The sequence below is a fragment of the Glandiceps talaboti genome, chromosome 12, assembly GCF_964340395.1.
Source record: "Glandiceps talaboti chromosome 12, keGlaTala1.1, whole genome shotgun sequence".
NCBI lineage: Eukaryota > Metazoa > Hemichordata > Enteropneusta > Spengelidae > Glandiceps > Glandiceps talaboti.
In genome coordinates this window covers 1096094-1118664 of record NC_135560.1, presented here as the reverse complement: position 1 = coordinate 1118664, position 22571 = coordinate 1096094, and the positions used below count along the sequence as shown (strand labels likewise).

Here is a 22571-nt window from a genome sequence, read left to right as displayed (position 1 = left end):
TTTTCATGAACTTTTGGTTAAACTTCTAGTGTCATGTCATAGTTTTACATCACCTACATGTACATCACCTACATGTACATTACATGTTACATTGTACATATGATTTCAGGACAGCATCAATTTGAAACTCTCCCATTTGAGGATCTTTGTTATAATCCACATTGCCTCATAGGAGTCAGCAGAAATGTGTATGCAATACTTGAACAGTGAATATTCACTACCCCTAAGAGCCTATCACCTTTAGACTTTTGAATGTGTAGATGACGTGGATATGTAGATGGTATGTAGATGATATGTGATGACGTGGATACGTAGATGGTATGTACATGATATGTGATGATGTGGATATGTAGTTGGGATGTAGATGATATGTAGATGACGTGGATACGTGGATGATATGTGATGACGTGGATACGTAGATGGTATGTAGATGATATGTAGATGACGTGGATATGTAGTTGGGATGTAGATGATATGTGATGACGTGGATACGTAGATGGGATGTAGATGATATGTAGATGACGTGGATATGTAGTTGGGATGTAGATGATATGTAGATGACGTGGATACGTAGATGGTATGTATATGATATGTGATGATGTGGATACGTAAATGGTATGTAGATGATATGTAGATGACGTGGATATGTAGTTGGGATGTAGATGATATGTGATGATGTGGATACGTAAATGGTATGTAGATGATATGTGATGATGTGGATACGTAAATGGTATGTAGATGATATGTAGATGACGTGGATATGTAGATGGTATGTAGATGATATGTAGATGACATGGATACGTAGATGGTATGTAGATGATATGTGATGATGTGGATACGTAAATGGTATGTAGATGATATGTGATGATGTGGATACGTAAATGGTATGTAGATGATATGTAGATGACGTGGATATGTAGTTGGGATGTAGATGATATGTGATGATGTGGATACGTGGATGGTATGTAGATGATATGTAGATGACGTGGATACGTAGATGGTATGTAGATGATATGTGATGATGCGGATACGTGGATGGTATGTAGATGATATGTGATGATGTGGATACGTGGATGGTATGTAGTTGATATGTGATGACGTGGATACGTAGTTGGTATGTAGATGATATGTGATGACGTGGATACGTAGTTGGTATGTAGATGATATGTGATGACGTGGATACGTAGTTGGTATGTAGATGATATGTGATGATGTGGATACGTAGATGGTATGTACATGGGTATCTTGAGGAGAGCAGAGAGAGCTATGGTTAGAAAGATATGTGGTGTCAAATTGAGTGACAGGGTTGGCTCAGAGGTGCTAATGGAACGGCTAGGTCTATTTGAGTCAATTGTAGAGTTAGCAAGACATAGCTGTCTGGGATGGTGTGGACATGTACTGAGGAAAGATGAGGGAGAAGGAAGGAGTGAAGAGGGCATGGAATCTGGAGGTGGATGGAAAAAGAGGGAGAGAGCGACCAAAGCTGACGTGGAAGAGTATGGTGGAAGGACAATGTAAATAGATTGGATTAAACATCAATGACTATGCGAACAGGCAGAAATGGAGGAATGTGATTGCCACATGTAAAGAAGAGCAGTCGGTGACCCCCGCCAGGGGGAAGAAACCGACTTTAATTAATGATGATGATGGATGATGTGTAAATGATATGTAGATATGTGGATGATATGTAAATGATATGTGGATGTGTAAATGATATGTAGATATGTAGATATGTGGATGATATGTAAATGATATGTAGATATGAGGATGTGTAAATGATATGTAGATATGTGGATGATATGTAAATGATATGTAGATATGTGGATGTGTAAATGATATGTAGATATGTGGATGTGTAAATGATATGTAGATATGTGGATGATATGTAAATGATATGTAGATATGTGGATGTGTAAATGATATGTAGATATGTGGATGATGTGTAAATGATATGTAGATATGTGGATGTGTAAATGATATGTAGATATGTGGATGATATGTAAATGATATGTGGATATGTGGATGTGTAAATGATATGTAGATATGTGGATATGTAAATGATATGTAGATATGTGGATGATGTGTAAATGATATGTAGATATGTGGATGATATGTAAATGATATGTAGATATGAGGATGTGTAGATATGTGGATGTGTAAATGATATGTAGATATGTGGATGATATGTAAATGATATGTAGATATGTGGATGTGTAAATGATATGTAGATATGTGGATGATATGTAAATGATATGTAGATATGTGGATGTGTAAATGATATGTAGATATGTGGATGTGTAAATGATATGTAGATATGTGGATGTGTAAATGATATGTAGATATGTGGATGATGTGTAAATGATATGTAGATATGTGGATGTGTAAATGATATGTAGATATGTGGATGATATGTAAATGATATGTGGATATGTGGATGTGTAAATGATATGTTGATATGTGTAAATGATATGTAGATATGTGGATGATATGTAAATAATATGTAGATATGTGGATGATGTGTAAATGATATGTAGATATGTAAATGATATGTGGATATGTGGATGTGTAAATGATATGTTGATATGTGGATGATATGTAAATGATATGTAGATATGTGGATGTGTAAATGATATGTTGATATGTGGATGATATGTAAATGATATGTAGATATGTGGATGATGTGTAAATGATATGTAGATATGTGGATGTGTAAATGATATGTAGATATGTGGATATGTAAATGATATGTAGATATGTGGACGTGTAAATGATATGTTGATGGTATTGAAAATTTGGTAGTATGAAATGGTCCTTGGAATTCAGTGATAATTTAAATCAGGTTTCTGTTAGGAGAAACAGTTATTAAGATTTACTAAAAAATGTCATTCAAATGTAATATTGATGAGGTTATATTTATTTGAGTGTGGATGTAAAGTGACATAAAGGTCAAATTATTCATGAATGTAGAGAATTATCAAGTGAAACTGTCAGATTTTGTCATCAAGTGTTAGTAACATAATTGGTGAATTTACAATTATTGTATTTTTACCTTATTGTAATGTATACTGGCCGAGTGATGCAAAGCCATGTAGAAAAGTTTCTAGATATATGTCCCATGTATTTATTAATTGTAACAGTGAATTCTGTCTTAACTTGCAGGGCTCTTCTATAAGTTTCTCTGGCCGTGAGGCACGACTGCCTGTGTTAGGAATGGACCATCCCAGAAGACCAGCCAATGTCAATGTGATGGCCTATAGCAGCACAGGTCAACGAACTCTACCAACAAAGGATTGTAAAGCTAAAAAAATTGTTCCAAATCACTAGCAATATGTAGAAGTAGTCATCAGATGGAAAAGATGTTGGAGGAATATTGCCATATACCACCCACCCCCAATCATTTTTAGCACAATTGAACTGATATGGTTCAGTAGTGCTATAGTCATGGCAGAGTGTCAGTCTAGTCTGTCTGTCTGTGTGGATGTGTGTGTGTTAAAAACTTAAAGTCAAAATCCACTGGACCATTGCCATGATATTTGGTGGGTATATTACCTTAGGTGTCTAGTTGGATAATTGTTCAAATCGAAACGATTGTATCACCATTGTGGGATTTGGGTCAAAAGTGATTTTTGGTCAAGCAATTTAAACTCCAAAACTACTCAGCAGATCAATCTCAAATTTGGTTGGAACATTCTTAGAGGTGTTTAGAATGTATGCAAATATCCCTAGCAACAAGACCATGTTTATAGCAACAGCCAAATACAGTTGTGCTACAATGCCATTGGCACTATTTTTACAAATTTAAGTGTACTCACCCTGCACAGCAAAATTTTTTTGGAGTAGAAGCCTTGTTTTAGAGCTTTAATTTGCATATTGAGAATGTGGTTACTGCATCTATTTGCATATCAAGAATGTGGTTATTACACCATTTGCATATCAACAATGTGGTTATTATATCTATTTGCATATCAAGACTGCATGCTATTTACATATCAAGAATGTGGTTATTTGTTAACACTTCTTCTACACATCCCAAGAAATGTCCCCACCAAATTTTTGTCAAATTTTTACTAAAAACCACATTTTTTACCAAAACAAAAAAAGTGTTGTTAAACATGAGGTATGATCATTTTGAATTAAATTTCTCCACTACATAGCATTGTAACTTGGTGCAGTGCTTTCATTAGCCCCGGCCGGGGTGTGTAAAAAAAACAGACGTCATTCAATCACATGAATTAAAAGTAATTTGTATGGAAATGTTACTAAATGTGCAACACAGGGTTTTGGTATCAAATATATTGTATTAGAGATGGCATGACTGGCAATCAACTATACAATGCTGTAACATCAATGTATTCATAGTAATGGTGATATATCAGTTATCAAATAACTTCTCTCAATATCAGTCACCTCAAGGAGTTCTGTAATACTTTCATTGCTGAGATGGAGGAGTGGCTGGTGGGGTATAGAGAGGTCTCGTAACACACCCATGTGTGGGGTGAAGAGAGGTGCTGTAACACACCCATGTGTGGGGTGAAGAGAGGTCTCGTAACACACCCATGTGTGGGGTGAAGAGAGGTGCTGAAACATACCCATGTGTGGGGTGAAGAGGTGCTGTAACACACCCGTAGTAACACACCCACATGTATATGTATGGGGTTGGGTGTTGTAACACACCTGGTACCCACATGTATGGGGTGGGGTGGGGCTCTGTTTTAATACATCATCAAATAATTCTCCTTTTAGAGAATGTCAAGCATGATATAGAGTATGATGGATACAAAATAGCAGTTGACCCACACCCACCCACGTTTTACAGTTTCCATAGAACTCCCAATCTATTGTCTATAGTGTAGGCAAAGAAATGCTTCCCCTCCATTGTCTGTAGTGTAGGCAAAGAAATGCTTCCCCTCCATTGTCTGTAGTATAGGTGTAGAAATGCTTCCCCTCCATTGTCTATAGTGTAGGTGTAGAAATGCTTCCCCTCCATTGTCTATAGTGTAGGCAAAGAAATGCTTCCCCTCCATTGTCTATAGTGTAGGTGTAGAAATGCTTCCCCTCCATTGTCTATAGTGTAGGCACAGAAATGCTTCCCCTCCATTGTCTATAGTGTAGGCAAAGAAATGCTTCCCCTCCATTGTCTATAGTATAGGCAAAGAAATGCTTCCCCTCCATTGTCTGTAGTATAGGCAAAGAAATGCTTCCCCTCCATTGTCTATAGTGTAGGCAAAGAAATGCTTCCCCTCCATTGTCTATAGTGTAGGCAAAGAAATGCTTCCCCTCCATTGTCTATAGTGTAGGCAAAGAAATGCTTCCCCTCCATTGTCTATAGTGTAGGCACAGAAATGCTTCCCCTCCATTGTCTATAGTGTAGGCAAAGAAATGCTTCCCCTCTATTGTCTATAGTGTAGGCAAAGAAATGCTTCCCCTCCATTGTCTATAGTGTAGGCAAAGAAATGCTTCCCCTCCATTGTCTATAGTGTAGGCAAAGAAATGCTTCCCCTCCATTGTCTATAGTGTAGGCAAAGAAATGCTTCCCCTCCATTGTCTATAGTGTAGGCAAAGAAATGCTTCCCCTCCATTGTCTATAGTGTAGGTGTAGAAATGCTTCCCCTCCATTGTCTATAGTGTAGGCAAAGAAATGCTTCCCCTCCATTGTCTATAGTGTAGGCAAAGAAATGCTTCCCCTCCATTGTCTGTAGTATAGGCAAAGAAATGCTTCCCCTCCATTGTCTATAGTGTAGGCAAAGAAATGCTTCCCCTCCATTGTCTATAGTGTAGGCAAAGAAATGCTTCCCCTCCATTGTCTGTAGTATAGGTGTAGAAATGCTTCCCCTCCATTGTCTATAGTGTAGGTGTAGAAATGCTTCCCCTCCATTGTCTATAGTGTAGGCAAAGAAATGCTTCCCCTCCATTGTCTGTAGTATAGGTGTAGAAATTCTTCCCCTCCATTGTCTATAGTGTAGGTGTAGAAATGCTTCCCCTCCATTGTCTATAGTGTAGACAAAGAAATGCTTCCCCTCCATTGTCTATAGTGTAGGCAAAGAAATGCTTCCCCTCCATTGTCTGTAGTATAGGTGTAGAAATGCTTCCCCTCCATTGTCTATAGTGTAGGTGTAGAAATGCTTCCCCTCCATTGTCTATAGTGTAGGCAAAGAAATGCTTCCCCTCCATTGTCTATAGTGTAGGCAAAGAAATGCTTCCCCTCCATTGTCTATAGTGTAGGCAAAGAAATGCTTCCCCTCCATTGTCTGTAGTATAGGTGTAGAAATTCTTCCCCTCCATTGTCTATAGTGTAGGCAAAGAAATGCTTCCCCTCCATTGTCTATAGTATAGGCAAAGAAATGCTTCCCCTCCACTGTCTATAGTGTAGGTCTAGAAATGCTTCCCCTCCATTGTCTATAGTGTAGGTGTAGAAATGCTTCCCCTACATTGTCTACACATGTAGTGTAAGTATATAGTATAGTTTTCCTCCATTGTCTAGAGTGTAGGTATATAGTATAGTAAGAATCATACCAACAAAGAAAAGATTTGCCCATGCATTGTTTTTATTGTCTGCGTACATAGCAGTATGCTGAAATAACAGGAATAATGGCAAAGCTGCGCTTTACCAATTTGCTACAATATTCTATTCAGTTTAAAGTAAAACCATCCATAAAATGAATATCTTTAAAAAAACAACTTCTGAAATGTACTGCAACAGTACTAACACAGCATGGCAATGTTACAGTGACTAAAATGTTTGCTGCAATACATGTTAAGTACTGACACAACATGGCATCATGACAATAACTGAAATATACTGCAACAGTTTGGCATTGTTACAATGACTGAAATGTACTGCAACAGTACCAACAGTTTGGCATTGTTACAATGACTGAAATGTACTGCAAAAGTAATAACAGTTTGGCATTGTTACAATGACTGAAATGTACTGCAACAGTAATAACAGTTTGGCATTGTTACAATGACTGAAATGTACTGCAACAGTGCCAACAGTTTGGCATTGTTACAATGACTGAAATGTACTGCAACAGTAGTAACAGTTTGGCATTGTTAGAATGAATGAAATGTACTGCAACAGTAATAACAGTTTGGCATTGTTACAATGGCTGAAATGTACTGCAACAGTACCAACAGTCTTGCATTGTTACAATGACTGAAATGTACTGCAACAGTACCAACAGTTTTGCATTGTTACAATGACTGAAATGTACTGCAACAGTGCCAACAGTTTTGCATTGTTACAATGACTGAAATGTACTGCAACAGTGCCAACAGTTTTGCATTGTTACAATGACTGAAATGTACTGCAACAGTACCAACAGTTTTGCATTGTTACAATGACTGAAATGTACTGCAACAGTGCCAACAGTTTTGCATTGTTACAATGACTGAAATGTACTGCAAAAGTTGAACAGTACTGACACAACATGGCATTGTCTACTCAATTAATCCTGCTTCACACTATCAAATAAATACAAAATCTAGTTCATCATGTCTAATTTTAGCCTATAACAATTGTGCACAGCTCCTAAATCAACAATTTGTGTGAACAATAAGTATTCCAGGCATACTTTGGTAAGTATAGTTCTGTCATGAAATACAATACAATCTGAAAACAGAATGCCATCCAACTAAAAATTAGAAGGAAAAGTTTGTGACAGTCTTCATAATACACTATAAGTGTAGCTGTACCATTTAAACAAGCTGATTTACTGCTTAATATTAAAATTGACACAAGTACAGTCAAGCCTTCATGCATTCCAAACTTGCCTCCAGGAATCCTAAACTTAATATTTAAAGGGTGAGGTCACCTATACTAGCCAATCAATGAGTTGTATTCATAAAATGGTTCAAATCTGAAATGTCCTGTAACTAAATATGATGTGTCAAATTACCCTTAACATGCAGTCCGGCCTTCTTTCTGTGATGACCAGTATATCTCTAATAGATAAATAACTACTTTGTACTTGAACACTTGCTGGGATAGAGAAGTAGAGGAATTGCAGAAATAGTGATGTTGTCATTAGACATGCTGGAAATAACATTACTGCAATTTGACTTTAAAAATGCTAGTCAAATGAATATTACTGTGCACTTTCTAAGTTAATACTAGTGTCAGTTTTGCACTATACTTGTGGTAATGTAATGTATATTTAAAATACTAAATATGGAGTAGCTACCTTTCCAAGTTGTCTTAGAATCATGTAAATAAAATGATATACATATGTCTAACTTGTGACAGCTTTTGTTGGTGTAATATTTGAATGAATGTGGTCCGTCTGCACTAGAAAAAACTAGAGAGATTGTGGATTGATATAGAATCCATAATATTATCACTTACGATAGTGATGACACTCAACAGGGTATGATAAAAGGTCATGGGCATGTCGCTTTGACTGTAATTACTGAGGGTGACATCACATTATTATACAACCATCTACTTTCAAGAGTTCAAAAACCTTGTCAATAATAAACACCAATTCCTTATAATTTGTTGAATTAAGTTAGGAATTGACATTTAGAAAAAAGTTTACCTCTGACTGAAGAACGGCAGACTTTGGAATCTGATTTAATTACTAGTTTTATGAAAACACTTAACAATGACCACTGATATACAATCTGTATTCATTAAAATAGGAGCTGCAAATTATGCGAATTGCATTAGAAATCTACATTAAAAAGATATTTATTGGCCAAATTAGATACCTTGCTTGTTTTAACCTAGCCATCTGACTTATTCTATTCTATTTAGAATACAATTAAACTTGTGTACACAATTATATAATCAGGCAGTGTGTCATAAGTTGATGTTAAAGTGCCAAATGTGTATCTAGGTGTACTTAGCTCTATCCTAGTCTTTGTGCTTTTACTCATCAGTTTGGTAGTATGGCTTTTGTAAATATTCTAAAACTCTATGTTAACTCAGCCTAGCCAAGTAGATTTGATTAACATGGCCTTCATGTTGATCACTTGCATGTCAAATATACCAAGTATTGTATTCAAGAGAATGCTGAGGACCAATGGTCATAAACCTAGGTCCGTCAGGATACCCATGAAAAAAGAGAACCCAGGACAAATACAAAGACACCCAGTGTAACAAGAAATTTCCCATTGGTATGTACCATACATTGGTGGCCTCTCAGAAGAATTACGATGAATCGTCAAGACACACTGCATGCCAACATACCATAAGCCTACTGATACCCTTAGGCAACTACTGGTTAAACCCAAAGATAGAACACTTATGGAACAACAGTGTGGGGTTGTGTACCACGTGAAGTGAGAGGACGGTAACTTTGACGACATCGGTGAGACAGCTAGACCACTGGGCACTTGCCTAAAAGATCATTTCAGGTAAAGTGTCAAAATCTTGGATAAAGAAGATCAACTTTACAGATACAGGTTGAAGGAAGCAATATGTATTCACCAAAAGAAGCCCACTTTAAACCAGGATGCAGGTATGGAGATCCCCACTCTAAAAAGGGATGGAGGTATGGGGATCCCAGCTGTTACTCTTTCTTAAGCTCATTCCATGTGTGTCTTCTTCCGAGACATGTGACAATAGCCCATTGTAGTACTAGTACACCCATGATGATGTTGATGACATTATTATCAGCGAAAATTTGGGATTCCAAGAATTTTTTGTCTTTGTGAGGAGAAATTTTCATTCCTAAGTATTGTATTTAAGTTTGATGTTTTTAGACTTTTAAGAAATATTTCTAAATATATAGTTTCTGATACATCTACAGGATTAGCACACCAACAACACAATTTCTTGTAATAACTTGTGGATGTTGTCACGTGGTCAGTCAAGTCAAAGTTTCTTTACAGTTACTTGTTTGTAGTTCAATGAGTTCATACAAGCTTACTAAAGTTACATGATGTGACCTATCACTACCCTGCATCATAAAGATCAGGACATCAGAGTTTGTAAATGAGATAAATCTAAAATAAAACTTATCTTGCATACCTAGCTTGTCTCTAAAAGTAATTATTATACACATAAAACATTAATATGCAAGCAGCATCCAGTGGCCTGCACAATTTGAGGTCAGGACAGACCACCACTATTAACATACTAAGGTTAAGTGACTGAGTTTCATCACTTCAGATCACTTTTATACATGGCAAAATTAAATGCAATTTGAAACTGTACAACAACTGGTTAGTAAATACTATACGACTGCAAGTCACTAAATGTGATTTTAACTACTTCAAGTAAAAGCTGTAGGACTGTCAGTCACTGAATACTACATGACTACCAGTCATTAAATACCACATGACTGCCAGAAAAGTATGGGTTACAAGATCTCCTTCAACTAAAGGCCTGTGTGACCAGTAGCCATCTTCATACATTTATTCTATTACTTCAGATACAAGGGTAGGACATGAATCCTTATCAAACGCACACTCTGGTTTGTTACACAACACTGAAAGAATTTCATATGTTGAAGATAGTAAGTAAAGTTGCCTGGAAACCAAGTGATATGGCTCCATCTGCCAGCCCTATATTCACTGACTGCTCCATCTGCCACCCCTATACCAGTATTCACTGACTGCTCCATGCCACCCCTATACCAGCTGTATTTACTAACAGACTAAAACAATGTTTTGTGTCAACTTGTGTGTGAAACCTTGTGATGCCTTCATGCCACCCCTATACCAGAGTATTCACGGACAGAAACTACATGTTCTCTTCTTTCTACAAACAATGCAAGTTTTGTGGAACCCAAAACATTGTGGACATCCTATATCCATCATACATTTGCACATTTGTGAAAATTATTATACAAAAACTGTTTTAAAAAATTACACAAAGCGTTTCAAATTCAAAAACAAAATAACAGGCATAATCTTTTGCATGAAACAATACAAAAATAGAAATATAACATTGTAACAAATGCAATCACACAAAGACTGTAAATAGCCAAAATGTACTCTCTGTTAAAGGAGCAAATAGCAGGTAATTGATACACATCATGGTAGCTTTGAAGGTTGTCATAGCAACCTATAATAATAAGGCAGCTGAGTTAAATGAGATGTATACATATGTTGAAAGTGTACAGAAAACCTTCGAGTAACTATCACAGGGTATGCATTTATGTTTAATCATCATTAACCCAGTCTCTGGGTACCATGTCTGATTCATGTAAAGGGCAGGCTGTCTATAAAATCAAGTCTGGATACCAGGTCTGATTCATGTAAATGGCTGGCTGTCTATAAACCAAGTCTGGATACCATGTCTGATTCATGTCAAGGGCAGGCTGTCTACTCCATAAACCAAGTCTGGGTTTACTGTCTGACTATGTGAAGGGCAGGCTGCCCAATAAACCCAGTCTGGGTAAAACTCTGAATTTCTGAAGCTACATTTGATCTTTCTGTTGATGAATATGATACAATACAACAATATAAGCCCTGCTATGATTTTGCTGGCCATCACCTATGACAGTTTACAAATGTACATGTATCTAGTATTCTTAATAATTGATTTATTTTGTCCTTGTACACAGCTAATTCTCCAAATGGTCAAATGTTGCTTGTAAATTAGATATGTACTTGAATACTACAAATTATGCTTGCATGCACTACACTTCAATGACATTAATGCAATGCAAACTTTACATTCATGAAAATTACAATTGATAGATTGAATCTGAAGTTCTTGGATATAACTGTGATAATCCATACATAAAACCAAATGTGCAACAATTCTTGGTACCTGCAATAGAATTTTACCTCATGCTAGAGGGTCAAAATAGAACAAGAATGTTGACTTAGTCTCACATGCACTTATTTAGTAATGCATGTGAAGTGTGTGGAGCAGAACTTATGGTGTTGACTAAGAAATTGAATAGTTGTTATTTTGATGACATGCCTTGGTGGTAGAATTCTATTACAGGTACCAAGAATTTGAACACAAAGCCCACTGTGTGACTACAATGCCTAAATATTACTCTACACTGGTGTTGAAGTACAATAAAAAAGTACAATCACTTAAAATCTGTAACAAACAGAAACAATAACGATTTCATAAAACTTCATATTCATAACTAAAGCACAATATTGCACTTGTGTAAGTCACAACAATGCCTGCTAAAAGTATACAAGCCCTAAATAAAAAAATTCAAGAAACTTATATCAAATATAAGATATTGAATTATGTAAGCAGTAACTGCTCTTGACAACTGGCAATTACTGTCAAAGAATTTTTGTCTGAGGTGGGATGGAAACTTTGCAAATATTAAAGTACATATTTTGTTACCAAAACATACAAGTTTTGAAATTATTACTTCAAGTGAGTTTTACCTTCAATACATATGGAATCTATCCAAAGTGATATCAACGCTTTAATTTGAAACAAGCATAATGAAAACATCCCATGACTTTGTGGCAAAAAAGAAAACAAAAAATACATCTTAATAGTGCTAATTGCACAATGGCTTTACTAAAGGCCGCTACAAGCACCAATAAGCAATACAATGATAACAATCATTTTAGCACCTGACCCTTCATATCATCAACATAATTATATCTTCAACATTAAAATCATCTTTTAAAACATGATGGGATATACAATGGTACTGATGTACAACTGACATTCAACAAAATGCTATTGATTAACTCTAAATTTAGGAATTTCAAATTAGTCCTTATTAGGCAATAGGCTCATTTGCATATTCATAATCATACTTCTAACGTTATAAGAACATCACTCCAAGAAATAAAGGCATTTTTGTAAACTTTGGGTTGTACAGTCATTTTATGATTTTACATCTCTTACATGCGATTGCCAAGAAATACAAAGTGAAAATTATTGGCCTTCTATAGTTTTGTGGTAGCCCTTATTAGCCGTCATGCATTATCTTATTGTCTAGCCTCATAAATATGGAATGGTTGAATCCTGCATATTCATGAGTAAAGAACAAATGCACATTGAATATTAATGGGTTGCCTTGAGTTGTGTTGCTTAGTACATTTACATAATTTCCACACATGACTTGATTAAGCATTTCTTCTTCACAATGACTCTCTACAAGCCAAAGTTAAAAAAACGCCTTCATTTCCTGGAGTGTCATGCCCCTTTAAATCCCATTTTCTCTCAAATTTGAGTACTTTCATATCGATGATTACTTATCCATTAATTCTACATTTCCTTTGTCAAATGAGTATTTTGTATGCTTGTATGTGTGTGACTCAATTTCATATCACCACTGCATGAGTTACTTGCCATCAAATAGACCCAGCTTTCCAATAAAATATCAAGTTAACATAATATATTGTCGTAAGGTTTGACATTCAACCATCTCTTTATCAAGGAATATCTATGTGAAATCCTTAAAGCACTATCAATTCTGTCAATTCTGATAATCAATATATATTACCTTCAAAAACTACAAGAAACAATTATTTTCACAGATGATAGAAAGAGCCCTCCCGGTCACAAAATCGTGTCTACAATCTTTGGTATATGTTGTCACAAAATGCTGCAATAAATCTTACAATAGATACCACAGATAGTTTCACTTAAAATTCCACTTTATACATATGGAAGCTTTCATCTTTCATCTGTACAACACTCTCACTAGCGGGTTGTGACACCATAATATGATTTTCTGTTAACTCACTGTGATTCTTAATTTGCCATTCCCTCAGATTTTTGGTGGCATATGTAGGTATAATAATGACATCTTGCTCTGGCTCATTCCACTTCTGTTTGCCCTCTAGTAAACTATCTAAAACACCAGTATGCGGCTGATGGCGACCTGCATCATTAGCACTTAAAACATAATATTTAGATCTTATTCGTCTAAAGAATTCCATATTTGTATTTTCTTTACTTCCATGATTTGGAATATACACTAGATCTACAAACACTGGTGGACCACTGGATGCTACAGATTTAGAAGTACCTCCTGCAGATTTAGTGTCTGCCTTTGCCCCACCCCTTGAACCAGAACTAGATGTTGGTCGTTTGGCTTCAGATGGCTTCTTGCGTGTTGCATCAAGTTTCTTGGATGCTGGAGCAGAGGTTGGCCTTTTTGAACTACCTGGAGTAGGGCGTTCTCTTGGAGATGCAGTCGGTTTCTTTTCAATTGTTCTCTTCTGTTTCCTAAGCAGTGCTTCTTTCCCATTGGTCTTTTTATCTGTTCCAATCAATGTTCTCTTTGTTGCTCCATTCTTTGATACCAACTCTGCCTTTTCAGTACTGGAAGTCTGTTTCTTTTTAACTGAAGTGTCTGTTTTCTTTTGACTATCACTTTTCTTTACCTTAGAAGATGATGTTGTTTTCTCAGTGGTGGTTTTCATAGTAGTGGTTTTCTTAGGTTCAACCTTTTCAGGTCGCTGTTTTGGTTTTCCTTTTGCTACTTGAGTTTCTGTTTTTGTTGTCTTCTTTTTAGTGGGTGGGGACTTTTTCTTCTCCATTGTTTTCTTGTCAGTATGTGCTTGTTTTGGTGTTTTGGTAGGAGATATCTTTTTAGATATGTCTTTTGCTACAACCGGGACAGCAGGTATGTCTGGAACTATAGTGAGTGGTGAGGGTTGCTTGTCTTGTGCTATGGCACTTTCTTGTTCTGTAACTATACAGGTACTAACAGAGCTGTCTTTTGCTTCTGTAATCTCATATGTTTCTCCATGAACTTTTTCTATATCTGTTTCTGTTGTTTCAATGAGAACGTCACCTGCTTTGATACTAGCATTTATCTCTTCAAATTTAGCTTTAAGTTCTTCAGGCATTGGTTGTGGTATCTCTGATCCTGGAATGTTAGTTTCAGACACTTCTTCTGGTTGTTCCTGTATTTCTGTCATTGGGCCGCCTTGCTCTTCTTCCATTGGCACCCATTCATCAGTTGTCTTTTCATTTATTTCTGATGTTGATTGGTTGCCTTGAACAAAGTCATCATGCATTAATGATGACTCATTTGGATGAACTTCTTTTGCATCAGCTATTATAGTATCTTCTGAAGAACTTTCAGATTTTGTTGCAACAGTCTCAGTCTGTTGCTCTTGGATCACTGTCGCTTCAACTGTTGCTGCAATACTATCTTTAGGTGGGACTTCCTCTGTTGCCTCGTCTGCAAAAGTAGCATGAGGTGGCACTTCTTCAGTTGCCTCTTCTCCAAATATTGCAGGTGGAATCTCATCTTTTGCCACATCTCCACAGGTAGGTTCAGACGGGAGTTCATGTTTTTCCTCACCACTGACAGTAGGATCTGGAGCAACCATGATTGCCTCATCTTTAAAGGCAGATTCAGGTTGAAATTCTTCTTTTGTCTCATTTCCAAAGGTTGCTTCAGGCGGCACTTCTTCTGATGTGTCATCTCCAAAGGTTTCTCCAGCTGGCACTTCTTCAGTTGCCACAGTTCCAAAGGTTGCTTCTGTGGGCACTTGCTGCTGTGTTGTTGCTTCGTCTCCAAAGGTTGCTTCAGGTGGCACTTCCTCTGTTGCTTCATCTCCAAAGGTTGCTTCAGGTGGCACTTCCTCTGATGCTTCATCTCCAAAGGTTGCTTCAGCTGGCACTTCCTCAGTTGTTGCTTCATCTCCAAAGGTTGCTTCGGCTGGCACTTCTTCTGATGCTTCATCTCCAAAGGTTGCCTCAGCTGGCACTTCCTCAGTTGCTTCATCTCCAAACGTTGCTTCAGGTGGCACTTCCTCAGTTGTTGCTTCATCTCCAAATGTTGCTTCAGCTGGCACTTCCTCAGTTGCTTCACCTCCAAAGATTGCTTCAGCTGGTACTTCCTCTGTTGTTGCTTCATCTCCAAAGGTTGCTTTAGCTGGCACTTCCTCCGATGCTTCATCTCCAAAGGTTGCTTCATTTGGCACTTCTTCTGTTGCCACATCGCCAAAGCTGGCTTCAACTGGCACTTCCTTTTGTGCTTTATCGCCAATGGCTGCTTCAGCTGGCACTTCCTCAGTTGCTTCATCTTCAAAAATTGCTTCAGCTGGTACTTCCTCTGTTGTTGCTTCATCTCCAAAGGTTGCTTTAGCGGGCACTTCCTCAGTTGCTTCATCTCCAAAGGTTGCTTCTGTAGGCACTTCCTCTGTTGCCAGATCTGTAATAGTAGTTTGAGGTGCCAATTCCTCTGTTGCTTCACCTCCAAAGGTTGCTTCAGCTGGCACTTCCTCGGGTGCTTCATCTACAAAGACTTCTTCAGCTGGCTCTTCCTTGGGTGCTTCATCTCCAAAGGTTGTTTCTGTTGGCACTTCCTGTGTTGCCAGATCTGTAAAAGTAGTTTGAGGTGCCAATTCCTCTGTTGCTTCATCTCCAAAGGTTGCTTCACTTGGCACTTCCACTGTTGGTTCATCTCCAAAGGTTGCTTCAGCTGGCACTTCCTCGGGTGCTTCATCTACAAAGGCTTCTTCAGCTGGCTCTTCCTCAGGTGCTTCATCTCCAAAGGCTGCTTCAGCTGACACTTCCTGCGTTGATGGTTCATCTCCAAAGGCTGCTTCAGCTGGTACTTCCTGTGTTGTTGCTTCATCTCTGAAGATTGCTTCAGCTGGCACTTCCAATGTTGCTTCATCTGGCACTTCCTGTGTTGTTGCTTCAGCTGGTACTTCCTGTGTTGTTGCTTCATCTTCAAAGATTGCTTCAGCTGGCACTTCCTCTATTGTTGCTACCGCTGGAACTTCCTGTGTTGTTGCTTCATCTCCAAAGACTGCTTCAGCTGGCACTTCCTCTGTTGCTTCATCTCCAAAGTTTGTTTCAGGTGGCACTTCTTTTGAAATAGTAATGTCAGGTTGAACTTCACCTGTTGTTTCATCTCCAAACATAGCTTCTGTTCCATTATCACCTGATGCTTCAGGTAATACTTCTTCCTTTAGTGCAGCTTCATGTTGAACATCCTCTGTCACCTCAGTTCCAAATGTGGTTTCAGGCTGATTTGTCTGTTTGTCTTGGAACGTATCTTGGTCAGTATCTTCCACAGTTGTGTTTTCTCCAAGAGCGGCTTCAGATGGAATGTTTTCTGTTGTCTCCTCTCCATACCCATCTTTAGTCGGTGTAGCTTCAGATGGTATTTTCTCTATTGCTTCATCCCCAAATGTAGGTTCAATTGGTACTTCATCTGTTGCTACTTCAGTTACTATACTCTCTGATGATTGTTCATCCTTAAATTTTATTTCAGACGACACATCTTCTGTCAGTTCTTCACCTTTTGTGGGCTCAAACAAAATTTCCTCTGTTGGCTCTGATGGCATATCAACAGTTGTTATTTCATGGCATGCATCATCAATTGTTGCCACAACTATCTCAGATGAGTCTTGCATATCCCTTATGATACTTTCTTCTCTGACAGTTTCATGGAATGAAGCCATGTGGTCTGATTCTTCCACTGGAGCAGATGTAGGGGTAGAAACTTCCTTCTCAAAAAGATCATTGTCATCAGAAGGAGTTACGGCATCATGATCCCCATCGGGATGGGTATCTGATTCTGGTAAAACCTCTTTCAGTTGTGGCTCCTCCTCATCGGCATGATACTGTGTTTGATTGAAATCATCAGCTGCAGATAACTGTACTGAATTAGGTGGGAGGAAAGGGTTGTACCCAGTCTCTGGTGAAGGTTCCTTGTCTGATGTTGCAAAGCCACCAGCAAAGCATGCTTCTTGATGATACTCTTGAGGTGCATCTTCTGAGTGGCTAACATCATCATGATTGCCTGCAGCATCTCCTTCACCTACTTCATCTTCTGGTGGAGGTGTGTTGCAGTGAATCCCATCAGAACAGCCATATTCATATTCCTCTGCATGCATGTTGTTGCTGTGAATGTCATCTTCAGAATCACCATCTGCTAATTCTGGAGGTGGGGTGTTGCAATGCAACCCATCTACACAAACACCATCTGCTAATTCTGGAGGTGGCGTGTTGCAGTGTAAACCATCTGTGCAGACACCATCTGCTAATTCCGGTGGTGGGGTGTTGCAATGCAACCCATCTACACAAACACCATCTGCTAATTCTGGAGGTGGCGTGTTGCAGTGTAAACCATCTGTGCAGACACCATCTGCTAATTCCAGTGGTGGGGTGTTGCAATGCAACCCATCTACACAAACACCATCTGCTAATTCTGGAGGTGGCGTGTTGCAGTGTAGACCATCTGTGCAGACACCATCTGCTAATTCTGGTGGTGGTGTGTTACAGTGTACACCATCTGTGCAGACACCTGCTAATTCTGGTGGTGGGGTGTTGCAATGCACCCCATCTACACAAACTCCATCTGCTAATTCTGGAGGTGGCGTGTTGCAGTGTATACCATCTGTGCAGACACCATCTGCTAATTCTGGAGGTGGTGTGTTGCAGTGTATACCATCTGTGCAGACATCATCTGCTAACTCTGGTGGTGGGGTGTTACAGTGTACACCATCTGTACAGGCATTTTGTTCACCTGATGTTAGGGAATTGACTTCAGAGGATGATGCACTGCCACCAGCATCTTTTTTCAATTTTTGTATCTTTCCATTACCCTTCTTTCCTGGTTTACTTATTGGCTTCTGAGCTGTTTCTCTTTTTTGTAAGAACGACAAATTTTTACATTTATCAAGTCCTTCTAAAAGCCTACTTTGAGGAGCATTTCCAGGAAACAGTACTCGTACTGTTGGCTCAACTGGATTATATGGCTGCCATACAACCAAAGCACAGATAGACACCATATTGGGCAAAGATAATTCAAACTCCTTACCATTGGACTTCACTCCTGTTTTTGCAGAAGGAAACTTTTTACTATTTTGAAACTGTGACATGAAATCTTTCAACTCCTTGCTATCTTTGATTGGACTTAAAATGTACATGTCAAGTTTCCCAATTCCAACTTTTTGGTACAAAGTGATTGGCTCCATAGTACGAGGGTTGGCTTGACAACACTGGCTTGGTGTTATATCAAGTTGTTTAAATAACTTCATACTTTGAGCCCCTAAAGAGGAAATTTTCATTAGCAAGTTATCTTTAGTTTTGATACCTTCTGGTGCATTTAAGTAAATGACCCCAACTTCTGGAGAATTTGTTTTCTGTTGCCATTCCTCGTACTCAATGGATCCTTTTTCTGGCTCTTCTAATTCTTTCTCTGCTATCTTACGTCGCAGCAAACTATTCACACCTAAAACTGAATCAGGATTCATATTTGGCAATAATATTGCATCAACTCTGTGCAAATGCTTTGCAAACTTCCAAAAACATGACTTATTTGCGTATCCTCCTCCAACAAACATGCTAAAATCATTGACTGCAAAGAAAGCACAGTCTCCTTTGCCAGCTGGGAAAACTAACACAGTGGGCTTTGTAATTTTACATTTTACACCAACCCCCATTGTTGGTGGCTCTAGCAAATCCAATTGAGATAATACCTCTATATTCTCCGATAGACTGCTTGTGAACTCTGTAATACCACCTACTTCATTCTTTGTATCTTGGGGGTTGACAAAAACATTGAAATATTTTAAGAAACCTAGCTTATCAAGACTTGTCAGACTCCAATGACAGCCTGACAAGGTAAGGTCTGTTTTAGCTGCAGGTCTCAGGGCACTCTGGACACTATCACTTTTCATAACATCTGCGGCATCATGTAAGGTGAAGCTGTCATCTTGGAACACCCAATCTCCACCACCTTCAAGACTTATACCACCAAAGAGGAGATGCTTGCATTTTGCAGAATGACTAAGCAGACTTCCAACTTCTTTTTTCACTGCCGATGTGGTAGGATTAATGAGAACTATGACTCCAAAGTTATCACTTGAATGGTAAAAGCTCTTCTGACCTGTTAAAACACACAAAATCAGGATGTTAAAAACTGTATTGCTAGAATAGTGACTTACTCTTAGGTGCTCTGTACTTCAAGTGAGATGTATTGATTCTTTGAGGCCCATATATTAACAGTCTCATCTATCAATTTGATGTCAATGTCAAAATACATGTCTGCACTAAAATGAAGTAACAGGTTACATCAGCCAGTGAGTTAATTCACACTCAAATTGCAAATAAATGCTTTAAAGTAACCGAAATACTAATTATGCTACTGGATTATGTTATTCTCATCATTTTCTTTTCTAAAACAATGAAAAGCCAAATATAATCATTGTGCAAATTCACAAATTAGTTTCAAATACATCCACTAAATCTTCTTTATTCACAACATTTTCAATGGCTACCTAATGACAGATGTGTCATCATGCAAAGAATTTTCTGTTTGTCTACATGTAACAATAATGTGATGATTTTTGGAACTACTTTATTGTTAACCCAATGATATGTATACCAGTACTGAGTTATTAATAGCCTTATCACTGGCATATTGATATATTAGAAGTTACATGTGTTTTTCCGAACTATGGCGGACTGTAATAAAGTTGTAGTGTTTAGTTCTAAGATGAAACCTCTATGTGTTTCGTATAAACTGTGTACTTTGGTGCGAAAGTATCACAAATAGTACATTACCTGTTATTTGACTGAGTGCTTTTAAATTGTCATCAAAATTACATTCTGCTCCATCAACATCCCAAGCTTTTAAACCTAAAATTGAAAGTACAAGAACAAGTCTTATTAATATTTTGCAGACATCCTATATTAAGTAGCAAAGTTACCATAGGTGATAGTAGTTGAGAATATTCAGTATTTTTTCATAGTACTTACTTTATTGCCCTGTGCAAAAATAGCACCAATAATGTCGTAGCACAACTGTAGTTTTTAAAATTGTTTATCCACATGTTGATGTATAGGTTTCATTTGCTGAATGATTATCCAATTGCCTTTCCAGCTGTTATCTTTACAATATACACAATCATTTGGCTGTTGCTATGGGTGTGGTCATGTTGCTAGACATATTTGCATACATGTTTTGGATGTTTATTCATTTGTCTATTAATCCATTATCTTTGCAATATATGCGATCATTTGGCTGTTGCTGTGATCTTGTTGTTTACACACATTTTTGGAAAGTTTATTCAGTTGTCTATTAATTCCTGTTATTTTACAAATCATATGCAATCATTTGGCTGTTGCTATGGGTGTGGTCTTGTTGCTAGGCACATTTGGTGCATACACATTTTGAATCTTTTTTTTTTTTTTTAAATTTTTTTTTATTAATTAAAGAAAAAAAAGTTACAGAGCAGAAAGTACTAAGAAAAGAAAGAAAAGAAATAGAAAAAAGTACTAAACAAACCTACATTTCTTCAAAATATTCCACAAAAACACCCCACTTTCGTAAATGTAAACCTATTTTGCCTTTTGATGTTGCAATTTTTTCCTCAATCTTGTAAGTATATCTAAAGTATTTCTTAAAAGCTTCAATCCGTGGGATTGAGTTACTATATTTACATTTGAAAATAAAATAACGTACCAAAAGAAAAACGAAATTATCCAATACAGTAACATCTTCCAAGATACCAAGTATACAATAAAGTGCGTTTAGAGGCAACTGAGTATGCGTTATTGAAAAATACCATTCTTTAACTGAAATCCAAAACTTGCTTACATGCGTACAATCCCAAAAGAGATGATAGTAATCTTCTACAACCTCATTACAAAAAGTACATAAAGGTGAGTCTACAATGCCCCAAGTGAATAATAATTTGTTTGTAGGTAAAATCTTCATGATCAATTTATACTGAAAATATCTCAATTTCACATCAATTGTAACTTTAAATGGAAGAACAAGCAAGGTAGACATTGGTATTGGAATGTCAAGAATATCATGCCAGTAGCAAACAATGTGTAAAGGGATATCACTGGCAGCAATAGTATTCAGAAAATAATTATACATATCCCTATTAATTTTCTTATCGGACAGACACTTTGTGTTTCGAAACTTAGGAAGACACACTTGTAGCTTTGGAGTACCCTCCTTAGCAAGCAACCTTTTCCAAAATTGGGGTACAGCTGATAACAGTTGGTTATATTCATGATTTGTGCAAATATTACCATAAATTCTTGTAAAATAAACAAAAGAATAAAATTTACATTCCACGTCTATAAGATCATTAACGAAAACAACACCATTTGAAATCAGAGAATTCCAAAGAATTGGTTTGTTATTAATACGTATTTTAGAATTATAACAGATCAATTCTTGACACACGTCATCCTTCGTGTTGACTAATGAGGATGTGTCATTGTACTGCAGCCATGCTTTAATAATTTCTTTTAAGAAAGTCGAATGAACAGGGTCCAAGATGCCATGGTCGCAAGTACTAACGTTGGCATACTGTAAAAGCGGGCCGACGGTTTTCAAAAGGATATAATTATACCATTTAGAACAAAACAAATTATTATTTCGTATAATTCTCAAGCCCCAGCTAGCTTTTAACGACTTGTCAAAAGCCTCAAGGTTTGTCAAATTAAGACCACCCTTGTCATAGTTACTGAAAATAACACGCCTTTTTATCTTTTCCGGTTTTCCATCCCAGAGAAACTTAAAGATTAACGAATTATACTTTTTGAAAAAAATGGAACAGGGAGAAGGGAGAGCCATGAAAAGATAAGTAAATTGTGACACAACTAGTGCCTTTATAAGAGAAATCTTGCCATATAAGGTAAGGCCCCGCCCCCGCCATGGCTGCAGTATCTTCCCCGCCTTTTCCAATCG

At 37.4% G+C, this 22571-nt stretch overlaps 2 protein-coding genes across 2 annotated transcripts in view; one reads left to right on the top strand and one right to left on the bottom strand.

Moving 5' to 3' along the window:
* LOC144443713 (uncharacterized) overlaps window positions 1-4902 on the top strand; it is a 47926-nt gene extending 43024 nt beyond the window's left edge. The window contains exon 4 of the mRNA XM_078133252.1: window positions 3160-4902. Within this exon, the coding sequence (XP_077989378.1) occupies window positions 3160-3324 (165 nt within the window). The 3' untranslated portion in view covers window positions 3325-4902. The remainder of the gene's footprint in view (window positions 1-3159) is intronic.
* A 1632-nt stretch (window positions 4903-6534) lies between these two features.
* Window positions 6535-22571, bottom strand: part of LOC144443582 (uncharacterized) — a 30378-nt gene continuing 14341 nt past the window's right edge. The window contains exons 2-4 of the mRNA XM_078133121.1: window positions 20426-20500; window positions 10547-19748; window positions 6535-10509 (exon numbers count right to left, since the gene is read on the bottom strand). Coding sequence (XP_077989247.1) covers window positions 13528-19748; window positions 20426-20500 — 6296 coding nt within the window. The 3' untranslated portion in view covers window positions 6535-10509; window positions 10547-13527. The remainder of the gene's footprint in view (window positions 10510-10546; window positions 19749-20425; window positions 20501-22571) is intronic.